The sequence below is a fragment of the Callospermophilus lateralis genome, chromosome 5 (assembly GCF_048772815.1).
Source record: "Callospermophilus lateralis isolate mCalLat2 chromosome 5, mCalLat2.hap1, whole genome shotgun sequence".
Lineage (NCBI taxonomy): Eukaryota > Metazoa > Chordata > Mammalia > Rodentia > Sciuridae > Callospermophilus > Callospermophilus lateralis.
In genome coordinates, this window is record NC_135309.1 from 152282572 (window position 1) to 152308893 (window position 26322).

Below are 26322 nucleotides of genomic sequence, written 5' to 3' on the forward strand. Positions count from 1 at the left end.
ATTTCAGTTCACTAAATATTACCTTATAAAATCTGCAAATTCATAGTATATGAATTTAATAAGTAATAAATACCAATAGTCAATACACATTATATAAGTAATTTGTACATATTTTATTCTACTACATAGACTGTATATATTTTTTCATTCCTCTCCACTTTCCAAATCCTTCCTGCAGTTCTAAAGCCAGGTGCTTCACTGCAGACACCTCTGCATCTTGGCTCTCAGTGCAACATCCAAGGTTTCTGAATGGCTGCATGGCAGGGCTCTTGGGGACTTTTCTCCCACTTCCTGGCAGGTTGCCCAGGAAACTCATAAATACAGGTGCTGGGAATAACAGGGTACAAATGTCATGTGCTACCAAGTCAAGAATCTCAGGAGGGCTTGAAGCACACAGTCCAACCCTGGGACACAGGGGTGCAACTCTGTTTTTTTTTTTTTTTTTTTAATTTTTAAATTTGTTCTAATTAATTATACATGACTATAGAATGCAATTTGACATATTGTACACAAATGGAGCACAACTTCTCAATCCTCTGGCTGTACCTGGTGCAGAATCACTCCAGTAGTATGATCATACACGTATATAAGGTAATAATGTCTGTCTCGTTCCTGACAGAATTTCAGGAGGTAGTGAAGCACACAGTCCAACCCTGGGATACAGAGGTGCACAGAGCCTCTTAGAGGCTGCCAGGCTGCTGTGCCATCAGACTCTGTCTGTGGCTTTGTGAGAGGTGTTTAGTCCCCTAGAAACTTTAACTTTGAACTCTGTTTGCTTGATGTCTGTTTTATTGGGATGACTGTATTCAGCTCTGAATTGATTTATTGATCAATTTATTTATTGATCAACTTATTGATCTAAAGTGCTCTGTGTACTGTATTCAGTAATTTTTAATGTTAGTTTTATCCCTAATTCTTATATTTTTACTAAATTTGGATTGAAAAGAAAATAAATTGGTCCATGGATCAGTAGATAATATTTATGGATAGTTCATGCATTCATATATTACAGACATGAAATTATTGTAATAATTTCTACGGAGCAAACCCTAGAAATTTATCCAATTTAAGCTTCATTTTAAAAGGCTGAGGCATTTCAAACTCAGTGAGATTATGGGATCACACAATTAGATCAGGGGACGTTTGTTAGTTTAAATTTCTTTCTTTCTTTTTTCCTTTTGTATGAGTGTGTGTGTGTGTGTGTGTGTGTGTGTGTCTGTGTGTGTGTGTAGGTATGAGTGTGTGTGAGTGTGTGTGTATGTATGTAGGTATGAGTGTGTGTGAGTGTGTGTGTATGTATGTGAGTGTGTGTGTATGTATGTGAGTGTGTGTGTGTGTGTGTGTGTCTGTGTCTGTGTGTGTGTGTGTGTGTGTGTGGCTGGAGATTGAAGCCAGGGCCTTGAGCAAGCTAAGCACATGCTCTACCACAGAGCTACACCTCTGCTAGGGTAAGTTTCTTGACTTTCAGGGCTTGAATTATAAGATGGGAGAGAAAAATGACTAGGATGTATCACAAAATTGATGAATGACACAAGAGATTTATAGTTGATGGGTGAGCATGAAGTGAACATTCAGATACTCAGGAACTGGCAGTCTTGAAAGTGGTGAAACCTAAGGGGATCTTTGAAAGAGAAAAATAATTTGGATATTTTAGATATGGAGGTCCTGGTGGTAAAATAATATCAAGGCAAATTTGAGTAGCAAGAAAGCATGGAGGCAAGTCCATGGAGGAGTGAGGAGTGTCCACAGAGAAGAACTCAGGGTGTCTGAAAGGGATATTACTGCATAGGGAATAGACAGCATGGGTTGAACAAACCTGTGGAGCTCCTTTAATTAATTCCAGATTTCATTCAGTTTTCACAAATTTGCTCTTCATTAACATTTCCTCTTGCTATTGGGTTAACATCTCTACTTTCTCTGGGATGTAAGATAGCCAAGTCAGTGGAGACCAACTACTGACTTCTCAGGATGTTAATAACAATGACAGTACAGCAACCCCTGTGATTTCTGAGTGCTGCATGTTCTCAGCAGAGTGCACACATGAGACCTTTGTGTGATTAATGCATTGAACCTCCAAACACCATTCTTCCTGATGAGAAAGCTTTAATTGCTGTAATACAGCATCCAGAATGCTTGCTTATAGCTTTAACCAATGCAAATTTCCAACCTTCTAGAGGTCAAGATGACTACTACCTTTTGAAGCCTTCAACACTCCTCTGTTCACTCCTCTGTTCACTCTGTGATGTGATAAAACATTATAGCTGATTTTAGTAATTTTCAGTGACTTTCAATGGTGGCATTGATTGCCTTGCTAGTTACAGGACAGGCAACATCATGCCCTCTAGGGCATTAGAGCTCTTGACCAGCTTGAATGAAAGTCACCTTTAGCATCATTGAGAGTGTCGCTACTTTCTGAAGGTGGTTGCAAAACCAGGGAGAACAAGGCACAGGGAAGACATACTGAGCAAAAAAACAAGGAGAACAAGATACAGTGAAGATGGCCTGGAACCTGCAAATTAGTCAGGCTGATGTAGCAAACAGATTTCAAGACTAGTAACTGTTACTCGATAGACAAAACAGGATCACTCAGGACAGAAGTCCAGGGATTTCCCAAATAGCCAACAGTTTTAGCATATCTGAATTTCAAAAAGGACCCAAAATAGAGTGTTCAACTACTTTTAGTCTATGTGAAGGATACGTGGGAGATCTCTTTAACAAAGATGGGGATTCCAAAAATGAATCATCCTCTAATCTGAGAAAATAAAATGTTTATAAAATGCTCAATTAGAATGTTAAAGCACATCACTCTACTTATTTTTTTTTTCAACTAAAGAGAAAATTCATCTAGAAAAAAACTCTAAGTTGTCCCAAATCACAAAGTTTTGAAACAAGTTTCTACCACATCATAATGCTTTCTCTTTTCCAGAATTCCTTGGAGGACAAAATGTAAGAAAACCTCCTAATTTCCTGCTTCTTCATGCCGGTGGCTGCTCAGGACTAACCAAACATTCAGTTGCTATGGTTTTGTCCTGAAGCCAGCTGAAGTTGAAGCAGAGGAGCAGCATGCTGCTTTCCACCAAGGGAAGGAATCTGCAAGAAATAATGGCCTGTCATCTGAAATAGTTTCAGATGTCAGCTTTCAAAAGAGAGAGCAAGCTGAGAGTGGATTTACCTCATATTTGGTTGGAGGGCATCATTTACCTCAGATGCTTGTAAATCCCCAATTCTGTTTATTTGCCCTGCACGGTGGTTTTTCCTTCTCGACTCCCTCCCCAGCCATCCCCGAGGCTGCAGCTCATGTTGTACATTTCCTTAACTCCTGATACATCTTACACGTCCCAGCCTCTTGCCTGTTGGTCTTTTAAGTGTGCAGTCCCTGAGATAAAGAGAGGCTGGATTCCTGTGTGGTGCCAAAGTTTGACTCTAGGCTTTAATTCTTCAAACCTGAGAGAGAGTTTCAAGCAGAGCAACCACACTGAGATCTCCTTCCATTCGGAAAAGGACTAAGGGTTTATTTAATTCAGTGGACCTGATCCTTGCACTATGTAGTTGAGAATTTTCACTTAAAAAAAAAAAAAAAAAAGGTCTAAAATTAACCAGGAGGTGAGGAGAGTCAGTGAAATATAAATAATCACTTGGCCATGAAGTATTTTCTCCAGTGTCTATGGAAGGGCAAAGCCGTCGTGAGCATAGGCCATGACTGAGGGGTTCATTAGGTCTGCAGAAAGAAGGATTCAAGGTCATTTTTACCTCTGAGGCATAGATCTCAAGCTTTATGGACCAACAAGTAGACAAAAGGGTAGCTTCTAAAGGAGGCTGGAGTTACTCAGTTCCCTTAATCTAAATTGGATATTTTGTTTCCATTAAGCTCTGAAGTGATGTGATCATTACGGGGAGGAAGGTCACACTTAAGTCATACCAACAAAGTGTCTAGAGCTCTTCTAAGACCGTGACATTATTGGATGAAAGGAATACTTCTGGCCCTCAGGGTCACAATTACCAGAAGACAGTTTGTTAAGGAGAGCTGGCCTCCCTACCATCCATTTCCCATCTCTGGTAGCCGACAAGAAGGGGACCCTCAATTGAGTGGAAATGTCTCTACTAACTTTGGGATGGTGCATTGAGAAAGCCGGTGCTGGGAGGGCAGCTTCCATTTACCTGAGACGTCCAGGTGCTCCAAGTTGGGGCAGAGGGACACCACGTCAAAAACGGCCTCATTGGAGATATTGTAACAGCCTGAGACTTCCAGTCGCCTCAGTTCCGGGCAGCACTGGGCAATGGTGTAAAGCCCTCGGTCTGTGAGCCGCCGGCAGCCACTGACAATTACTGTTTCCAGCATGAGACACACGTTGGGGGTGTCCTGGCACAGCCTGCGGGTCAGCACCTTGAGCGCGCGGTCCACGTTGATGGTCTCGCCCATCAGGCGGATAGTCCTCCAGAGCCGCGGGTCCCACGCCAGGTTGTACCAGCGGCGACACACGCGTGCACAGCGACACAGCTGGTTGGTGGGCAGGAAGGAGAAGATGTGCACCATGCAGTGGTCCGGGAGCCGGTCTATGCTGGCCTGCTCTTTCTGGGGTCTGGAGGCGAGCCTGATGAGCGGGTGTGTGAGGCGGGTCGGGGGCGGGGAGTGGACCATGGCCACCGTCTCTCCGGTGACAGAGGACGAGGAGGTGGATGAGCCCCTTCCATTCTGAAATCCTGGTAAAGTCGGTGGACATATCAAGGCTGGGCTGGGCGTGCTCAGTGTGCGCATGCTCAGGTCGGAGTCTGGCAAAGGACAGAGAACAAAGAGTTAAAGGAGGGTGGTCTTACAGCAAGCCCTGGGAAGGAAGGAGAGGCACCAGTTTCTCAGAGAAGGCTCACACAGTGGTTAGAATCACTGAGATCCTTCACTCCTGACCATCCCCAGAGGCAGAAGCACATGCAAGCAGCACCCGTCCCAGAAAGATGCGAATCCTCTGTGATCTACACCAGCAGTGAGCAAATTGCCATTTACACTCTGAGACGTTGCAGGCCATAGGGCTGCCTCTAGGACAGTGACTCATGCCTGCCATTGTGGTGCCCGAACTGCCTTCGACAACATAGAAAGAACAGGCATTGCTGTTTCAGTAAAACTTGTTTTATAAGAGGAGACCAGCTAGACCAGGCCCTGTTCAGACCAGGGGACAAATATCCCACCCTGCCTCCAATCCTTCGCCTGATCTCCCCTGTGTATTAATGGTAATCACCCAAAGGAAACAGCTTCAAAGTTTCGTTGATTCTTTTCTGGGCAGAAAATTCATACATTAGGGACATAAACTGACTTTTCTAATTGTGTTTTGGTTAGTGGATGATTATGACCATTTACAAGTGAGGAGGGCAGACCAGGGAGTGGGGGTAGAGAACATCTGCTCCCTGCCTCACACGCCTCAGGGGCATTCAGGACACATTATTTTGTTTGAGGAAAGTTCTGGAATAGCCAGCCCACTTCTTCTGTTAGGCCAAGCATTTCAAAGGGCATGTCCAGTCCTTGAATATCTGGGGAAATCTTTGTTTCCTTTTTAGGAATAACCTTCTCTTTGCATTTGAATAAGGTGAGCAATATTCTGTTCCTTGAAACCAGAAAGATCACTGGATGAGAACACCTGCAGTTTGTAAGTTTTGAGGGGATGAAGAAGTCTTTAAACCCTCCATTGAAGAACACGCTTTTTTTTTTATTATTTTTTTTTTAATTTTTTAATTTTTTTATTGGTTGTTCAAAACATTACAAAGCTCATGATAAATCATCTTTCATACATTTGACTCAATTGGATTATGAACTCCCATTTTTACCCCAAATACATATTGCAGAATCACATCGGTTACACACTCACCTTTTTACATAATGGCATATTAGTGACTGTTGTATTCTGCTACCTTTCCTATCCCCTACTATCCCCCCTCCCCTCCCCTCCCATCTTCCCTCTCTACCTCTTGAAGAACACGCTTTTTTTACTTTCCCTCTTTCAATATATATGAGAATGAATTTAGTCTTGGTACAAATATGTTTATACATTCTATACAAATAGGTTTATTTAGGAAGAAATTTTTATTTCCTGAGTATACATTTTATTATTTTATATGAAAATATGTTAATATATTAAATATATTATGTGATTTATATCACCCATACATACAAGAAAAAGAATTTATTTCCAGCATGCAAATTTCTTCACCTATAAAATAAGTGGTTGGGCTAGACAATTTCTAAGTCATTTCCTATAGCTCTAAAAATTTAAGCAAAAAAATCTGTCCTTGTGTGTGCTATCACATTTCATTCCCTGGTATCTATATTCTTGCCCTCTTTTCAAAGAACTTCTGGCACTAACATGTTACACAAGAATTTTTGAGGCCTGGCCACCTCTGTTGAGCATCTATTTGTAGTTTTCTTGCAGCTTTTCTTGTTCTACTACAGCAGTTCTTTTCTTTTCATTTATTTCTTTGTAACCTAACCTATAACTGAAAATGACTTACACATGTTCACACTGCTCATGCAGCTCCTTTGAATTATTGCTCTGCACCCCAATGTCTGCCTCTTGAAATGCAGATACTGTTTGTGACTGAGTGTAAATGGCACCTCGTCTACGAATATTTTCCTAGGGTCTTTGAGTAAGATCCATTCCCCTTAGAAATCACCATCCTTTGTTATTCAAGCATATATGAATTTATCTTTCCCTAATATGTTCATTGTACTATTTTTTCTTAAGGTTGCCTCCCTTTACTCCTTATCATGTGACTTTGAAGTTCCTCCAAATCAGAGTACATTTCTTCAGTCCAGCAATACTGAGCTTGGCTAGGTAACCCGTTTTGGAAATAATGGTAGAAGAAAGCCATTTGTGCACTTGGTTTGGTTCTTTTTTTTAAATATATTTTTAGTTGTAGACACAATACCTTTATTTTATTTATTTATGTGGTGCTGAGGATCAAAGCCAGCACTTCACATGTGAGAGGCAAGCACTATACCACTGAGCTACAACCCCAGTCCTGGCCTTGATTTTTATGCGAAGAACATGCCTGGCTAGTCCTGGCTATTAGGATAGGGACAGATCCATAGGGCACACAGAATTGACCCTGACTTCCAGCTTAGAACCAAGTTCAAACCAATGCCCAAAAGAACCACAGACCTGAGCTTGAATAGCCACCTCTTTTAAGGCACCGAGTGTGAGGGTGATTTTTTACACAGCATTACTGTGGAAACAGATGACAGCAATGTCTTCCCTTAAACCAAAAGCTCTTCTGAGCCAGTGATGAAGTCCTTTTCTTTTTTATGTCCTGGCATAGTTTATGGTAGGTGCATAACCAATATTCCAAATTGAATGAGATGAATGAGAGTATTTCTATGTTTCTAAAACACAATTCTAGGGCTGGAGATGAAGCTCAGTGCTAGGGAACTTGCCTAGTATGTGTGAGTCCCTGGATTCCATCCCCACAGCACTTAGAAAAAAAAAAAAAATTCTAGCTTGGCATGTATTTTTCTGTCCCAAGTGGTACACATGTTGTTTTAAATCATTGATAAGAAATAAATCTCTCTCTTCTTCATTATTAGGGACAATGAATAGTAAATATTTAGGAAAACCTTAAACATAAACCAATCATGGATTTCAAAATTGCCACCCAAACTGCTATGATAGACACCAGCAACATGATGGATACTCAGAGAATCGCCTCTGTCTGAAGCTTGTGCTTTTCTTAGGCAGGTGAACATCTCATCTTGGGTCAGCAGGGGAAGCAATCTTAGACTCTCAGCCCTGACATATTAGCAGCTGTGAGGGCTCTGAAATCTCTGCTGCCTGCCTAGGTTCCATTCATCTTGAGGGAGAAGACACTTAACAGTGCCCTGTGGAGACCTGCACAGAGCTGGGTCTATGGAATGGAGTATACTAACCCCGAATGGTGGGGGGCAGGTTGGGGTGGGAAGTGGATATCTACAACCTGAGTCTTCACAGGATTCACTTTCCTTCACTCTTTCATGCTGCATTGAGGGGGACAATGCAGAATCCTTAGGACAGAGGACAGCTGTGCCTTTAGTAATGATTTTATTTATTTTTTAATTTTTATTATTTTTTTAAAAAAATTGCTAATACCCATACCGGAGCATGAAAGGAATCCACATCCAGAAAACCAAGGCAGCCTCCACATCTTGGAAGTGCACTCTGCCCTGGAGGGATTCCCTTAGACCAAAGCTAGCTCTCCTTGCTCTTCCTCCAGAGTTTAGCAGCAGGTTCCTCAGCAGGAATTCCAGACCGCTCTTCACTGCTCAGGGCAGGGAGCCTGGAAGGTTTCTGCAGGGGAAACTGGATGTCTCTTTTATCAGAGACACACCAGGATTCACTGGTTCCTTCATGCTTATTCAACAACAGGTCAAGAACACCCTGATATCTTTGAAAGGATATCATTTATCATAATTGAATAAATAGCGCAAAGTAATTAAAAAGTAATAAAGTGATGAGCATCAAATAGAGATATGTTGTCACAAAATGTCTTTCCTTGATGTCCTCCCTATGTGTATAAGATGAATTTACAAAATTTTAAAAATGCATGTGTATAAGCATGTATATGTACATGCATTTAATTTTAGAAACATATTATAAATAAAATATGCGTGGCTCATCACACAATGCATCAAGGTACAACTAGATGTGATTTATAAAAACAGAAGAACTTTCAAGAATACCAGAATATGTCTTGTACCGGGAAAACAGAGCACATCTTCAAATTCAAACAGTGACCATCTTCACCTCCCACATAGTACATTTCCTTTGTGCCAGAGAATGCAGCAAGACTAATGCACTCTATACATAGGTTTTCCTCCAGGATCCCTTTCAGAGAACTGGAAGCTAAATGGTTATTGGCAATTGTCACTGATTTTTCTGAGAGGCTAAAAGCAAGAACCCCGATACTCAGACACCCAGATACATGATCAGAGAGGAGAAGGTCAAAGACAAGCACTAAGATGAAACAGTCAGAAGAAAGCTGCAGCCGTTCTTCTGACCTTATGTTACTGTGGTACAAGCAAGCAGAAAGGAAACTGGCTGTACTTGAACTTGGGGTATTTTGAAGGTATGTATATATTTTTATATCTGGATATCTATTCCAAGTGAATTTCTGATACCTTAGAGCCAGATCACTCTGTTTATTTTAGCAGGAAGGTGATATGTATTGGGCTAAAATACAGTTTAATAATGACTCTGAGATGATATTATTGCTAAATTTAACACACTGTACACTTTTGTACACATGTATATAAAAGTTAGACATTATACTATTTCTTTACCTTAGACAAAATGGTGAGATGCATGAATGCTTTATGGAAGAATTCCACACCACCAGGGATTGTTTTGAACAGGAAAAATGAGATTCGCAAAAAAGTGCCAAATAAAATATACATGTCCAAAAGCTTTTATCAAGAATCAAATTAATTGCTGCCTACCTCAAGTGTCCTTAAATTCCAGTATACACAAAGCCTCCTCCTGATCATAATATTTGAAGAAAGGATGTCACCTTCAATACTTTTAGAGGTGGCTTTCTAAAAGGCAGGCAGCAGCGCAGTGGCTTTCTAAAATCCAGTAAAACCACTGTTGTGCCAGCAGACAGTCATTGAGCAAACTTTTTTTTCCTCCAACAACAAGTGCATAAATTGGTAATGGAATATGTTTGCAGGTAGATTCAGTGAATCTTAATAATGCACCACACATAAAGGCATTTTGGTCAATGATGGACCAAAGACATGGTGTGTTTCCATAAGTTTCTATTGCCCAGTGACATTGTAGTCATCTTGGTATAAATATGCACTGTGATGTTCTAAAAACAATGATGAGTCTAATGATGCAGTTCCCAGCAAGAAGCCCTGTAGGTAAGGGGTGCAGACTGAGTAGTTGGATGGATGGATGAACTGAGGGATAAACAGAGGTATCTATCATCTATAAGGGAAAAATTATAAAATCTGCAGAAAGCACACTTTCAGTTAGTTTCAAATATGAAATTTGGAAATAATGCTGTCAATTACAAATATGAAAGACCCAGGAAAGATAAAGATGAACACAGTGCAAAAGACATGAAAGTGAAATAGAGAAATATAAAGGAGAAATAACTACACACTTTTGCAATAGAAGTATTTTGTGGCTTGTGTCTCCTAATGACATTGGAAAACTGGATATATCCAAAGAAAGAAAAAGAACAAAAAACACACTGATGTCTGCCGAAAGATATACAGAATAGACTGCAAGGAACATTTTGGATAGGGAAGGAAAGGACAGAAGAAGGGTTAGATGTTTGGTACTAAAATTCAGTAAATTGTGCTGCTGCAGATTCTTGGATTACACAGGGAGTTCATCCATTCATTATGATTTAACACATTGTTATCCTGCCTAGTTGAGGTCTAGGAAGGGAATTATTACATTTGACTAGATTATAAAGCAAATATTCCTGGCCTGTCTCCTTTCTGTATCACAGTTCTAAGAAATACTTCCATGCCAAAGACTCTGACATGTGCAATTTCTTGTAATCCTTTGAGTACGGAGAAAAATGACTGCATTTGAGAAGGCCCCTGAATCTCACACAAGCCAGCACAGTAAAGGATAGGAAAGTTTGTCTATGTCTAGGGGGAAAAAGTCATTTTTCCTAAGTTCAAGATGAAGGCAATGAATATAGAATCTCCCAGTGATGGAAAACTTTTAAATTAAACAAATTTTTTGGTAAGCTTTTGGATTTTCTCAAAATGAATATAATATTTGTTGGACACAATAGTGATCCTTAAGTCAAATAAATATAATTTCTCTTTTAAAAACATTGGTACATTCATCTGTTGACTAAACCTAATAAAAGTGAATTCTTTAAAATTGAAGAATTTCTGGCTCCATTAACAACGTTGAGTATCTTAAAGCATATAATTTGTGTGGGAAAATAGTTATGTATTCTTTAGTTACTTTAACTATGTATTAAAAAAGAGAGAGTCCTTATAACATTTCTTTCTCATGGTTTCAAAAGTCCTGGCAATTTTACATCTTTAGTAATTATAGTACAGTATCAAAAATATTCCAGGCATCTCTAACACACATGCTTATTAGCTACATTTTTTTCTAACTAGCAAGCTGCCTGTTTTGTACAAGTTTTTATTTTCAAACCACTGCTGTTTACACTCAAGGAAGTCTATTTACATTACCCTGGGCTTTCAAAGTCAAAATTTACAAAGCTACCCTGCCTTTCCCCGCCTCCATTACCAAAACTTTTCTGCAAGATGCTTTCCATTATAAGTTGTCTTTCTCCTTAAGAACTATTGCCATAAAAAGCAAGGTTCCTTTTCTTAGATTAAGCTCAAGCTTAAAAAAAATACATCTATAAAACCTAGCTAGTGAGAAAATAATATGCCGAGCGATCTCTTATCTTCTTGTTTTATTTCAAAATATTTTCTTTTAATGTGGTTCAGATCACATGCACAACCTGTAACTCACTTAGGGCACTCGTTGCTCTGGTAGAGATTTATATAGAAAAGGTTAACCTTAGGAAGGAGTTGCCTTTAGGACTGAGACGTTCTTGCATGACTTATCATACAGAGGTTGTACCTGCAAGACCAGATGAGGCTAAGGTACCTCACCAAGGACAAAACACTTGCTCTGCCAGTCACTGGACTAGCTCCATATGGGTAGCACTGTGGGGCCTCACCTGAGATCTTGATGAGGGTGGTGGGACTTCTCTGACACTGGGCTGTTCTATGTGATGTAATGTCCAACTCTTCATTTACATTTGAATACCATTTCCCCTGCACCACCCAGGGTCCAACTCTAGAACTTAGCAAGGGTTCTGTTTTGCCCTAAGCTCTTCTAGAAGGGAATATTCATACTGATAAGGAAGTTTTAAGCCACATAGATCCAAATCTATGAATAAAATCAATGAAATATATAGATAGGATGGCTGCTTTGGATTTTACCTGCAATATGAGTATCTAGGAAAGATCTTTAAGGAAATTTATGCCTGAAGAAAGATCAGGTGACCTCAGGAACTAACAGAATCCTAGATCATAATTACCAGATTCCTCTGGTTTTCCTTTGTGCTGAAATGATGACTTTTTAGGACTCTCCTTTTTCCTATTTGTAAAAGGGGAAAGGAAGGTGACCTTATACTATTTACTCCTTAGGGAAAGGATGATGTGTCAAGAGCCGTCCATGGGCTGTGTGTGGGCTATGTTGCTCATAATAGCCTAGGGAGGGGATAAGTCTGGCATTGGGAACTTCCTGTGGCACTCCCCACAGGGATCGACCACCTGATGCAGGTAAACACCCCCTCCCCCCAAGCTCTGCCAAAGATCCCACACAGCACCTGAGATGGGTGTGACCTGAGAAGATGTCAATCAACCTGTTGACTACTAAGCACAAAGCAAGACTCCACCCTTACAACCTTATCCTTGCCTTTGATGTACCCTCTTAAATAAATCACTGGAGGCAACTTTTGTCTGTCTAGTTCCAGCTCCCATGTGGACTAGATCTATTAGGGGCTTCAATATTGTAAATATATTTCTAGCTATATGTCTTTTGTTTTTCACTAATTATTTGAGACTTTTAAGTTTTAGGGTGGCTGACATACTCCTGGGCAGGAATGTGATGCTGGCCATCGCCCCTGTTAGTGATGCTTCATCCCTGAGATAGTACTACCACTATTAGAAGTCTCCTTTTTTATAAAGCAAGAGGATAATGTCCTGTGGTTGAGCATGCTTTTAGACTCCCTGAAAATATTTCTTAGCCTTCCCTTTCCTTAATAAAATGAAAACAAGCCTCAGGTTCAAAATCCTTGTCAGACAGCAGTATTTAGCTAAGATTTAATTTTTTTATTGTTTCTTTCTTTTTGTGTGTGTGTGTTCATTACAATTTATTTTTGTTTTAAAATATTCACAATTAGTGATACTGATTTTCCAAGTAATATAATGCTATAATGCTTGATTTTTAAAATAATAACTTAAGTGAACTTTAAATAATGGTACTGGTGGTGGTAGGTAGATATGGCAGCAACTATAAAAGCAGAATTAGAATGTATTAAATTTAGAGAACATTGTTGAGGTAGAAAGAGAGCTGAAGAGAGAGAAACTTGGGGTCCTCTCTACTTTGTACTATGTGAAACTTGCTTCATCTCAGGCAAGTCATTGAAACCTCATGAGCTATAAATTCCTTTTTTTTTTTTTTTTTTTTGTAAACTGGGAATAAATCCACCCACTTCACAGAGTAGTTGGGCAAAGTCTTTGAAAAGTGATATTATCATTAGGATAGGCATTTAAAAAATTATACAACCTCTACTGAGGTCTTCATGGGAAAGAATTTCTGAGACCTCCTGCAATGGGCTATGTTTTTAGGGCATATTATTCTGTGTTCCTTGGAATAGCCACTTCTTAGTATTGCCTCCATAAGCCTTTGAAATGTTTTTCATGTCTCGGGGTGGAGGAAAAATAAAAATAAAATCCCAGATTAGAGCACAATGTACTTACTTTTAGTTAGCAAAACATGGCCATTGCATTTATTGGTAAAAGAATATTGAAATTGTGCAAATCTTTTCTCCTAGTGTGTTTAACAAAATTTGTTTTTCTGTGACATGGTGGATTGCTTTCTTCTTGAAATTTCTGCTGTGGCTTTTGTGACATCATTCTTCCTTCTACATCTTCTTTCCCCTTAGCAGCCATCTGCTTTTCCTCTTCTGTAATGGGCCACTTAAATATTGGTGTTCCCAAATAATTTCTTCCTCCTTCTGCCTCCAACTATCTGGTTCTCTCTGGGTAGGCTTAAGCACTCATATGGCCTCAGCAGCAGCCTATATGCTAATGACTTCTGAAACTCAGTGTCCAGTCCATCTGTGGGTCTCCCAAACATTAAACATACAAGTCCAAGGATCTACTTGATTAGTGCTAATATGATAGTGTATTAGTCAGCTCTTCATCACTGTGACCAAAATACCTTACAAGAGAACTTAGGAGAAATTTTTATTTGGGGTTCATGATTTCTGAGTTTTAGTCCACGGGTGACCAACTCCATTGCTTTGGGCCTGAGATGAAACAGAACATCATGGAGGAAGGGTGTGGTGGAAAAGATGCTCAGCTCACAGCAGGCAGGGAAGAGGAGGAAAGGAGAGAGAGGGAGAGACAGGAATAGGGGACAGGGAGGGGAGCCAGGGACAAATAGAATCTCCATGGGTACACCCAAAATATTCTACCTACTTCCTTCAGCCATGCCCAACCTGCCTACAGTGACTTCCCAGTAGTTCATCTGAATTATTAATCCACTGAATGGATTAATCTGCCGATCAGGTCATAGCTCTCATAATCTAATCATCTCATCTCTGAACATTCCTGCACATAACATGAGCTTTTGGGGGGAACACCCCATATCTAAACCATAACTAGTAGCAATTAGACACATGAGGCTTTTGAAAATTAAATTTGTTACATTTAACTGAAAATTCAGCTCTCAGACACACCAGCCAGATTTCATGAGTTCAGAAGCCATATGTGACCAGTGGCTACTCTACATGGTCCAGATGTGGAGCAGTTCCATTCCTTCAGAGATTTGGAGCAGTGCTGTATTAGTCTTCTCCCTGGACCTGCTGTGTCTCCAGTGCAATGTATACAAGGGTGAACTCATCAATGTCCTTTGCAAAACTTTTCCCCTTTAAATTCTGCCTTGTAGGTAATTATATCCCTCGTCACACATTTCCCCAGCTAACACCCTGGAATCCTCTTGAGTTCTCTCTGAACCTCACCCCCTGCATCTAATCAGCTGCCAAGCCCTTTACCTTGGCTAGGTGGGTCTCACTCTGATTCCCTTTCTCTCCACTGCCCCCACCTCAGTGCAGGTTCTCATCCTCTCTTCTTTCCTTTCCATCACTCCTTTAGTGATGCTTCTGACTCTCGTCTTCCTTCCAACCCTCCACCAGTCTAACAGCACCTCTGCTCTGCTTTTACAGTTGACTTTCTAAAATAAGGGCCAGTTTTCCCAGCACCAAAACATTGAATGCCTCCTTTCTTCTGTTATGGGTTTGAATTGTGTTCCCTGAAAAAGTGTGTTGAAGCATTAACTCCCAGAATCTGTGAATGGGACCTTACTTGAAAATACTTGGAACTAGGGACTTTGTAGAGGTGAGGGGGTTAACATGGGATACTCAGTTAGGGTGGGCTCTCATTCATCACAACTGGAGTTCTTCTCAGAGGAGAGACATAGAAAGACAGACACGGGGGAAATAATATAATATGTATAAAGATGGAGGCAGCGATTAGAATTAGGTTGTGACAAGCCATGGCACTCCAGAGGCTACCAGCAGCAGTGAAGGATATTGATTTAGGACTTATAGCCTCCAGAAACATAAGACAATACATTTTCTAGTTGTAAGCCTTCTGCTTTCTGGCATTTTGTTACATTAGCCTAAGGAAGCCATCATTATTTCCACATGTTTTTTGAATGATTACTATGTGCCAGGTATCATGTTAGGCACAACCCAGGGAATGAAGTCTAATTTTTTAGAGTGGGTTTGGGATCCTTCCAAAAAATTATTTTCTCCAAACACACTCATCATCTCTAAGCTCAAAGACCTGTTGCCCCAGATTAAGTGGTGAACTCTCAGCCATCATTCAAGTCCATGGTAGGACCTCAGTTTCTCTGGCAAGCCAACCCAGCAGGCTGACTGATTTAGCTAACTTTAGAGTTTCCATGGGACTCAAACAACTGCATCCTAACTCCATTCACATAGCGCCTCCCCTCTCAGTTGTCCACGAGCATCTTGAGGCCTGGAGCTGACTTCTTCATCTCTGAGGGGGTCCAGGGTCTTACCTGGATTTAGCCCCCCACCCCCCAGAAACTGTAGAAAAATCACCAAAGTGAAGACCACTTTGCTTGGTCCTACAACAAATTCCTTGTGATTTTCTTTTGGTTGCAGTTGGAAATATTTATTGGAACTTCTAGGAGGAACCAGATGTTTTGGATTGAAGAAGTTAGAACATCTCTGTGATTTATCAACATTACATATGCAAGCCCTTTGTCTTTGCCCCCTCCATTTAATTTAGGCTGAGGTAGTGTACACCCTTGGATTAATATTAGTCTGCTCAGATGATATTGCAAAAGACACATGCACACACAAAAACAATCTCAAATAGCACATCTCACACAAAGGGAGTCAGAGCCAAATGCTTCATCCTGACAGCTGCTATTGTAGATCACCTACTCTCCACTCACTACTCATAACAATGGTACCTGAAAACTCACAATAAATAAGAGGGAATAACACTTTTATCGTGGCCCAGAATTTTAAGACCCATTCCACTGAAGTTTAGTTACCTACAATAGGAACTTTTTTTTTTTTTTCTCTCTCCCAAACTGATTCACACATCAACAGTAATCACCAGAACTGGCTTTTTCTTGACAGTGTGGGAGAGACAGTATGTCCCTATTTCCTTCCTCCGGAAAGCAGGTAGATAGCTCTGCAAAGTTTGGGAAATGAGCCAGCTCTTGTCTTGGTAGGAGAGGAAACACATAGAACTTCATGAAAAAGCTTGAAATCCATAATTTTCAACCTTCAAGTTGCACTTTATAAGGCAGCCTTAATTGTTTTGTATCTTCAATTGTCAGATAATGCTTTTAGTCTCTTTTCTCTATGAATAGTTACAGAATCCCAATGTTTGCATCTTTTAAAGTGCAGTAGATGGTACAGTATTGAATTTAGATTCTAGATACTTATAAATTTTCAGCTCACAGCAGAAAGCAAGCTCCACAGGGAGCAAGAGTCTAGCTTACAAATTCAACTTTCAAGTGAGAAGAAAGAGAAATCTCCACTAAACTTATGACCATGCAAAAGATCAATAATTAATTAGAATGTTTCCAAAGCAAAGCAAATCCCTGAATTTCCAATCATTTGTACATATGCTTCACTATTATTGAAATTCTTTACCACAAATTTTAATGCAAATTTTGTTGAAAGCATATATCATATACAAGACACTGTTCTAAGAGCTATACAAATGTAAACTCAAAAATTCAGTGTTCTTACTTGTATTTCTAAATCTTTGTGACAATTAAAGATTCAATAACAGAGAAGCATTTTATTCTTTGATAATATTCTATATTATCAAACAGAGAAAGAAAGAAGTAAAGAAACTTAGTACATTACGTTTTTCTGTCTGGTGGGTTTTGGATACATCTTGCTGAGGGAGTTCCCTGGGTCTACTATAGTCAGGTTTACAACCTCTCATTTTTATTTTTACAAACTGGCAATTAGAAATGCTGAAATTGATTCTTGGCTTTCATAACTATACGAATTTCCCTTTTTACGTTTTCAAGGTATTTTTGAAATTTGTACATCTTTATGGGGTACATTATGGTAATTCAATACATGTACACAATGTGTAATAATCAAATCAAGGTAGTAAGCATTTCCATCCCTTCAATCATTAATCATTTTTATGTGTTGAGAATGCTGAACTCTAGTTTTGCAGTCATTTTGAAATGCATCATAGGTTGTTTACCCTTCTGTGCTAAACAGGAGCCAGAAGTGACACCTCCACTGTGTGTTTTCTGCCTCTTCTTGAGCTTCTCTCTGTCCCTGCTCCCCTTCCCGGTCTCTAGTGAGCACGATTCCATCAGACTTCTACAAGATTAACTTCTTGGAGAAACCTCAACTTGAGAAACTGCAGAGCCATCTTCCAGGGCAGGGATTTCCCAAGGAATGAATCCAGTACTAACTAATGGGAAGACTGGCTTTGTGATAGGCCCCAGGTTTTGGGATGAGACTTTATGGCTGCCTGACATGGGCCCAATTCCTGACTCAACATCTTGGTTTTCCAGACCGAAGTTATGCTTTTAGTTAGGAAGCTCTCATTTCAAATTAATAATAATCTTTTGGAAATTCAGCTGCAGAGTAGAACTCAAGCAAACTGAAATACTTCTGGGAAATCCTTCTGAAGCGAAATTGATCTCTGTGGAATGGAGCCCTTGCATAAACTTTCCAAAGCACTCCCATCCCACAGTCTAAGACTCATGGGTCATGCTTCCCTGTACATATACCATCGCCATCCTCTTCCATAAGAATGGGACTCCAACTAGAATAAGATAGAGTCCATCTTGTTTAATTATATCAAAATGTATTCTGCTGTCATGTATAACTAAAAAGAACCAATAAATTTTTATAAAAGATATGTAGAAGATCTTATTCATTTGATGTTTCAACAGCATTTAGATCGTGCTTGAAAAATAAATGAAAATGTAAGCTCCTAATTATACAATATGATATTAACCAGTATTTAAAATTTTCCAGTTAATCACAGAACTATTATAAAAAATGCTTGGGGTGAAGGATGGAAACAGAAGGAGAGGAGACAGACATTTGGTATGTTGGAGATGATCTCTATTTAAGATCACTTTTCTGAACAATCTTTGCTTCTGGTTTCCTTTTAAGCAAATTAAAGACATAGTCATAAAATAAACAGATTGGTGAATTCTGGTTCATTTACACAGTTATTTCACATACTAGGATGCTTCTTTTCTGTTTATAGTTCTAGTTCTCTATAAGAGAACTCAAGCAACTCTTTCTTTCTTTTGTTCTTTTTTTTTTTTTTTTTTTCATAGCAGAGACTGAATCCAGGGGTGCTTAACCACTGACCCACATCTCCAGCTCTTTTTACTTTTTATTTTGATATAGGATCTCGCTAAGTTGCTAACAGCATTGCTAAGTTGCTGAGGCTGGCCTCAAACTTGTGATCCTCCTGCTTAAGCCTTCTGAGTTGGTAGAATTACAGGCATGTGCCACCATGCCCAGCCAGATACTTTGTTTTTAGCAGTGAATAGATTCCTGATCTGGACCTGATTGTTTATAGGCTGATCTCTAAGGAATAGGTTATCCCTTTTAGCTAATAAGAAGACCAAGTCTTTTAAAATGATTCAAAATGGAAAAAGAAGGTGAAATGGAATCTTAATCTCAGATTATAAAGAAAAAATTCCTTTTTTAAAATTACTGTTAGCTCATTTTGAAGAGGAAAAAACATGGTTTACTAGGTAAAAGATTGCTTCATGTTGCCTCATGTATCAGGACAATAAAAAGATGATTAAAATAGCCCCTTGAAAGATGGTAAATGGGGCTATTTTGGTCATGTCAAAAGTCTTGTGAAATAATTCAGCTGAATACCCAGTGATTGAGTATTGTGATTCTTAAGTATAGTAGATGGCCACATATTTGTATTTTAACATTCTTCTTTGGCCACTAATGTTAACTAAAGAGCACATATTATTTTATTGTTTTCATTGTTAAAAATTAACTTGGACAAATACAAAGAACTACAAAATATAGATTTTGTGTTTTTGAGGAATATTTAGGAACACCTTAATCATGATTCATGTGCAAGATAACAAACATGCAGCACACAGCTATGTTTTTGTTTTTTTTTTTTTTTGTCTTACACTCCTAGAAATAATTTAACCTTCGAACAAAATTGTCTTTTTTTCAGTGGAAATGGTTTTGCCTTTTATTATTTGAACTGCATAAAGACCAGGGTAAAATTGGAAACAAACCATCACAACCATGATCTATGTAGTACTTGATCACACCAAGAATCTATTTTTTCCTAAAAATCCACCAAGGAGTTATAATTACCAAATTTAGAGTTTTGCATTGGTATCTAATCAAAATAGAGAAAAATAAGCATTGAGTATTCATGGAAGGGTTATGTGTTTTATATGTTTTCACTGTGAATAAGTGTTTAAAATGTCAGAAAAGGGTCTGTTATAGTTTATACTTGATTAACATATAAACTTTTAAGAACAAATCTGACTCAAATTTTGGAAATATTTTGAAACACAGGATCAATTTTTAATTAGAATCTTCAAAAATAATGCTTGAAGTAGTCCTATGACTTTACTAATAAAATGAAAACACAAATACAATAGAAAATGTATCTGTGCACACATTGCCATAGTAAGCTGATTTCAAAATTTTGACAGCAGCACAATTCACAACATTCAAGTTATGGAGGCAGCTCAGGTGCCCATCACAGACAAATGGATAAAGAAAACGTGGTATCTGTACACACAGGAGTTTTTATGTAGCATGCAGGAAAATGGATCCAGCTGGAGAGTATCATGCTAAGCGAAATAAAGCAGACTGAGAAAGTCAAGAGTCATGTGTTTTCTTTTAGAGACAAAAAAAAAAAATTGAAAAGAGAGCTCATGGAAAAAGAAGGGAGATCAGTAGAGTAGAGGACCGAGATTAGGGGAAGGGACAAAGAGAGGAAATAGGGAGGTGCTGGGGAATGTAATAGACCCAATTATGCGATGTGCAGGTGTGAATCTATGAGAATTCACCCTACTATTACGTATAATTATAATGTAACAATAAATTTTTTTAAAAAAACATTTTTTTTCCACAAAAGAAAACTGTACCTATGAAGATTTAGATAAACTAATATGTTTTACCTTGAAATGTAACACTGTGGGGTACTATACTTCACAATGCTAATCTTGAACTTAGATCCCCAAAATAGCCCCGGATTAGTTCTTTTTCCATTGGGTGTCAAAGTGTATTCTTCGAAAATGACATAAAAAGAAAGGCATTATCTACTAGTTATGTCCCTTCTTCTACCTCTATGATGGGCTTTGGATAAATAAATGTCACTCACTCCACTAACCTGTTTTTAAACATTTGAGTTTGATAAAAAGCAGGAAGGAGCATGTAGGCAAGTGCTGAGTTGTAAAAATTTCCACTCTTCTTTATAGGAGATTAAAAAAAAAAAAAAAAAAAAACCCTATCTCCATTCAAACTATCTCTGCCTTTCAGAATTAACTAAAATCATACAACAAAATGAAAACAGTGGATCAAACTGTGGGTTCCCCTACCTCTCCCTTTTTGTGAATGAAGGAAGGAGGAATTGTTTGTCAGAAAGACTGTTTTCATGTGTGTATTGAGGCCAGAGACCACAGGGAGATAAAACCACAACAATCAAGAAAGTGCTGGTCCCCCAGGGGGAATTGTGTCAGAATGTGGGGAGAAGATGGGAGCCTGAATCAGATTTTAGGGAACTTATCCTCAGCCCTTGCCCAGCCCCTGCATTAGAATGGACTTTGGACAGCCACAATTTGTCAGAACCTCCCCTGAACAGGGACAGTGAGACATTTTAAGAAACATTTCCTTTTTTGCAGAGGTCCCTTTCTCCACTCTCCTATTCCTGCAATATCATGCACAGAGTTTTGATCAGACCTCAGTTCCTCACTGTAGCGGCATGGCTTCTTGGCCCTCCCGGCTTGCAGCAGATTTTCTACAGGTGGCTCCCAAAGGTCATCAGAGTGGTGACAGCTGTGGCTTTCAATCCCAACACGTTTTTAAAGAGCTCCCAGGCTCAGCAAGTGGTAAGTGAGCACCTTTCATCCCACAGGCTGGCCCTCCTCAGGTGACCCAGACCTGCTCTCAAACCTCCATCATCAACAACACTGAAGCCCTGTAAGGAGGCTGGACCTTGCTTCCTGGAGGCCAGAGGAGAAGTGCATGTGTCCATTCCCAGGGGTGGACAGGGGCATCATAGTCTTGGGCTCCGGAGGACAATTCCACCACTGTTCTCTTTTTAGAGGCCTCAGTGGAAGAACTGTATAGTCACCTCATGATCTGTGCAGAGCCAACCTGAAACCTATATAGGGGCCTAAAAAAGAAACTATCAAATTCTTTCCTAATGAGTAAGCACTCAAGTCAAATGTGAACAAATATGCCATTCAAATGTGCCATTTGGGATTGTAAGAGTAGATGGAAATATGCCTCATGGAAAGTGAGGTTGTATCAACTACAAGAGATCTGGATACTTGTGTTTTTAATTAAAGCATCTCAGTGCATTTGTCTTCAGGCAACATAAAAGCAGGGAATGGCAAAAATGTGCTGGTCAGAACATTAGGCCATTTAGATAATAATAACTGTGTAGATACAGATGCAATTTGGGGCACTTTGTGCTGTGAGGCCATTAAGAATCCTTGGATATCTCATGTTGGGGCATCTGTGCCTTCTAAGGAAAACAAACTGATAACTCCACATCTTTGAACATCCTGTTCCATCCCAAATATTAAACATATGCTGTGAGGAGGAAAAGGGAACAACCATGTGGACACAAGACAACAAATATAAAACTGTCACTATGCATTCTGAAGGCAGAGAGAGCAAGGAGCCTGGAGGTGAGAGGCAGTCATGTGGGATTTCCATCTAAAAGAAAGGATGGCGAATGGCGCCCTGGGTTTCTGGAGTAGAAGCTTGTACTTTTCTGTCCATATGGTCATCCTATCACTGTTCAAAGTCTGAACAAAGCTAGTTGATTCTTGAAGGATGCAGTTAAATTCCATAAGTAAATGCATTCTGAAATGGGGATTGAATGAATAACAGCATGATATGACAATCACATTCAGATTAAAACTCATCAAGAATGAAATCCAATTATTTACATGAATATATGTGTTCTTAGTGCATTGTGGTCTGATTCAAAAATCCTTTTGAGACAGGAGAAATGTCCATGCGTCAGTCCTTCTCAAAAGGGTAATATTTTGTATGACATTTAGTGATATTATCTTAACTTTGTCTTTTCACATTCTTGTTGTTCTAATGTCCTGTGGTTCACTGAGAAAAAAATCTTGTGGGGGAATAAATTGCACTTTATTAATTTAAAACAAAAAACTAACAAAGGAGGACAAATTTGGTTCTTCAAGCATTCATCATTTAGTGTGATATGCTAAATGTTCACATCCCTGAAAAGTTCATATGTTGAACCAAATCCCCAAGGTGATGGTATTTGGAGTTGGGTCTTTGGGAGGTCTTAAGAATGGAGCCCTCATGAATGGAATTAGTGTTCTAATAAAGAGATTCCAGAAAACTCTTTTGCCTTTCACCACATGAGGACCCAGTAAGAAGACAGATAACCATGAACCAGAAAGATGGACGACACAACTTTTAAGAATGGGAGGAGCCACTGAAGAATCTCTTTCTAGAGTGGCCACTACGGCATCTATTTCTGACTTTTAAATTTTTTTTACATCTGTTCTGGAAAGTAAGTAGGTTTCTTTTTAATATTTATAAAGAATTGAGTTTTAAATAAGAGTTCAGAGTGCTGCTCTACACCTAAAGAATCTTAATTTTAATTAACTCCTTTTCGAAAGGTATTCAGCTAATTTGTTTTCAGACTGTGAAATAAAACAGTTCTAAGAAAACCGCAGATCTATAATGTGGGTCAATGTGTGCCCACACTTATAAATATTAGTAGAAGTTAAAGTAACAAAGGTTTTCTATTACCTTGAAGCAAATTGTACCCATTTCAATCAATACTACCTCATAGTGTTCAGTTTTACAGGCTTATTTATTATTGTGTAGGGAATATGTGTCAAGTATTCCAGTGTCCCTCATTTGATTCTTGAGTTTATTCAGTTGATTTGTTTTTATTTGTTGCTTTGACACCTCTAAGGAATCCACAACAATCAGTTTTCTGGGAATTGTAAACCTTCTAACTTAGAAGGTTGAAGAAAATGTCCCCCTCCAAAGGACGTAATTCTCTTGACAATGCCATCCTCTCTCTCACCATGGCTGGCTTGGTAGTTAGCAACAAGAGAGTAGATTTTTCTTTTTTCTTTGCAGGTCTTCAGTACAATTGATCTTAGTAGGTTGAGGGAGGACCAGCAAATGAAAAAGGATGAGGATGACTTCCCTTCTCTTTCCCCAGAACTGTACTTTGGTTTGCAGAGATGCCTGTCTGTGCCCTCAGGTCAAAATGAGGACATCTGAGGAACCAGTGAATGCAAAGTAATAGCAGTCAACAATCATTTATTTAAAAGTATGAATAAATTAATTATGTTCTTATAAACTTTAGACAACATGAAATTGCTTCTAGAAGGATAATTCTTTGCATATCAGGAAGAACAATCAAGAATCTAAGCAAACAAGGTTGAAAACCTCAGTTGAATCATAAAAAAACTTATCTGGTGGGCTTCCCAAATAGGGTTCCTAATGGTCAATTACTCTTGGACTAATTCTCAGTACTAGAAGGAAATTTCTACATGAAAGATCCTAAAGAAATACTTGTGGACATTTCTTTAAGTAATTATTTTTAAAATAGCATCAAAGATTAGTTTCTTATCTTTGGTCCTTACCATTAGCATTCTTATAATAAACCCATTAAAATCACTTTCCCTTCTCAATTCTATTTGTAGGGAGATCCTTGCGGGCTCTGGCTGTTTTTCTTTTGCATTAATGATTTATTTTGTGGGATTTTTTTTCTTTTTGTACATTTTGTTTTAAGGTCTCTGAATAGTTACTGATTCCACCAGAATGCATGATCCTAAATTGCTGAAGGAAAGACAGAACTTTTGTGGTGTGTTTTTTCTTTCTTTCTTTCTTTCTTTCTTTTTTTTTTTTTTTTTTTGGTTACTTGTTTGTTTCTTGGATGATTTTTTTTTCTCAAGTCATTCAGATCAAAGTTTAAGTTTGTGAAAAGTTGATTTTTTTCAAATCTGTGTATCTGAGGGGCAACTCTTTTTCTATGTAAATGATCTCTCATGCTATGCTTTCTATCATCAGAACTCATAAGGTGGAATGTTTTAGACATTAAACTTTAATGTTTTAAAGCATTAAAGTGAAGAATCAAAAATATTATAATGTTTGGCAGCATGTGTGTGTGAATATTATATATAGTCGACCCTCTTACCCTTGGATTCTACATTGTGGATTCAACCAACTGAAGATTGAAAATATTCAGGAAAAACAACTGTCCTGAACATACACAGACTTTTTGTTTTTCTTGTCATTAGTCCCTAAACAATAGAGAATAACACTGTTTACATAGCATTGACATTTTGTTACGTATTTTATAATCTAGATATTTCATAATATACATACAATTTAAAGATAGGAGAGGATATGTGTACATTTTCTGCAAATACTACTCTGATTTACATAAGGGACTTAAGCATCTCCAGTGTTTGGTGGTCATGGGATGTCCTGGGAACAACTTCTGTGGACAATTGGATATGTAGATTTCACACACATAACACACATTTATATGATGTATAAAATCTTAGTTTTGAAAACTATGAATTATTCATTCCTTTTTAAAAATATCTCTATAAGAAATAGAGATTACTGGCCAAAAAATAAATACTTGGCAGGAGATGAGTAGGTGCACTGAAGTGACTTCCCAGCTGAGAGGAAAAATAAACTGAGGAAATGCACTGCAAATGCAAGTGATATTGAGCAGGCTCATAAGATAGCTCTGAGCTGGATTTTTTGTAGGCATAATGGATTAGCTGAGCCAAGAATACATTGAGTTTTATCTACCTGTCTACGGAAACTATTTCAGGTGCAGAGTTGTAACCTCTGATACATATTCTTAGCTTAAGGCTAAAATCTAAATTTTACCATAAAAACATTTTTCACATTTCTATGCCTAAGGACAATTTCACTGGAATCAATGCACACATCTCCTTTGAGAATGATAAATGCTTAAGTCAAACTCTTCATTTCTCTCTTTTTATAGATAGGTAGGATAGCTTTCCCTCTTCCTCTTTTTCTCTGTCTCACATACACATTATGTGTCTATCAGTCAATTAAGCTGCTGGTGGCATTGCACGGTCCCTAAATGTCACTCCCAGGTTTACAGGACACTGTAGCTTATGGCTTCTGCCTTGTGTTTTGCAGTAAATCAACAGAATTTTCAACATGTTTGGAGAGAAAGTGGCTGAGTCCGTTTTGCCCCACCAAAAATGAGTGGCTGATGGTCAGTTGCTGCCTGAACCAACGTCCTAGCTTATGAAGTTCCCAGCAGGGGCTGAGTTCATGTGACTCGTGAAAGTTTTATGGGAGGAGCACATGTTATTTTTCTTTTTCTCTAAAGCCATGCCAAGTGTATTACATGTTCACACTGGTTTTGTAATGTGTCAAGTTAAGATTTCTAAGAGTCACAATGACATTAGGAAAGATATTTGGAGATATAGCTGAGCAATAGAGCATTTGCCTAGCCAGGCTCTTGATTCAATCCCCAGCACTGAAAAAAAAAAAAAAAAAAAAGCCCCAAAGATATTGATTGACAGTAATGGTCCCCCAGTGAGTTTCAGATCTTTTATTTTTTCCAGCTATAATCCATTCCCATTGGATCAATGTTCTTAAAATATCCTTGCCCTCCATCCACTGTATGTCTCCCACTGGTTCCCCATGGACTCCTGAATTCAGAACCAACTTTTTGCCTATCCACAGGAGGCTGTCCTGTGGAATTTTCCATTTAATTTTTAAACTTCTCTTTTTGCACCTCATTTGTTATAGCCTAACCCAAACTGGACC

The 26322-nt window shown here is 38.8% G+C and overlaps 1 protein-coding gene across 2 annotated transcripts in view; it reads right to left on the reverse strand.

The window, feature by feature from the left end:
* The window catches only part of Fbxl7 (F-box and leucine rich repeat protein 7), a 367504-nt gene that overhangs the window by 4108 nt on the left and 337074 nt on the right, over positions 1-26322 (reverse strand). For both annotated transcript variants that reach the window (XM_076856212.2, XM_076856213.2), the window contains exon 3: positions 4159-4770. In XM_076856212.2, coding sequence (XP_076712327.1) covers positions 4159-4770 — 612 coding nt within the window. The remainder of the gene's footprint in view (positions 1-4158; positions 4771-26322) is intronic.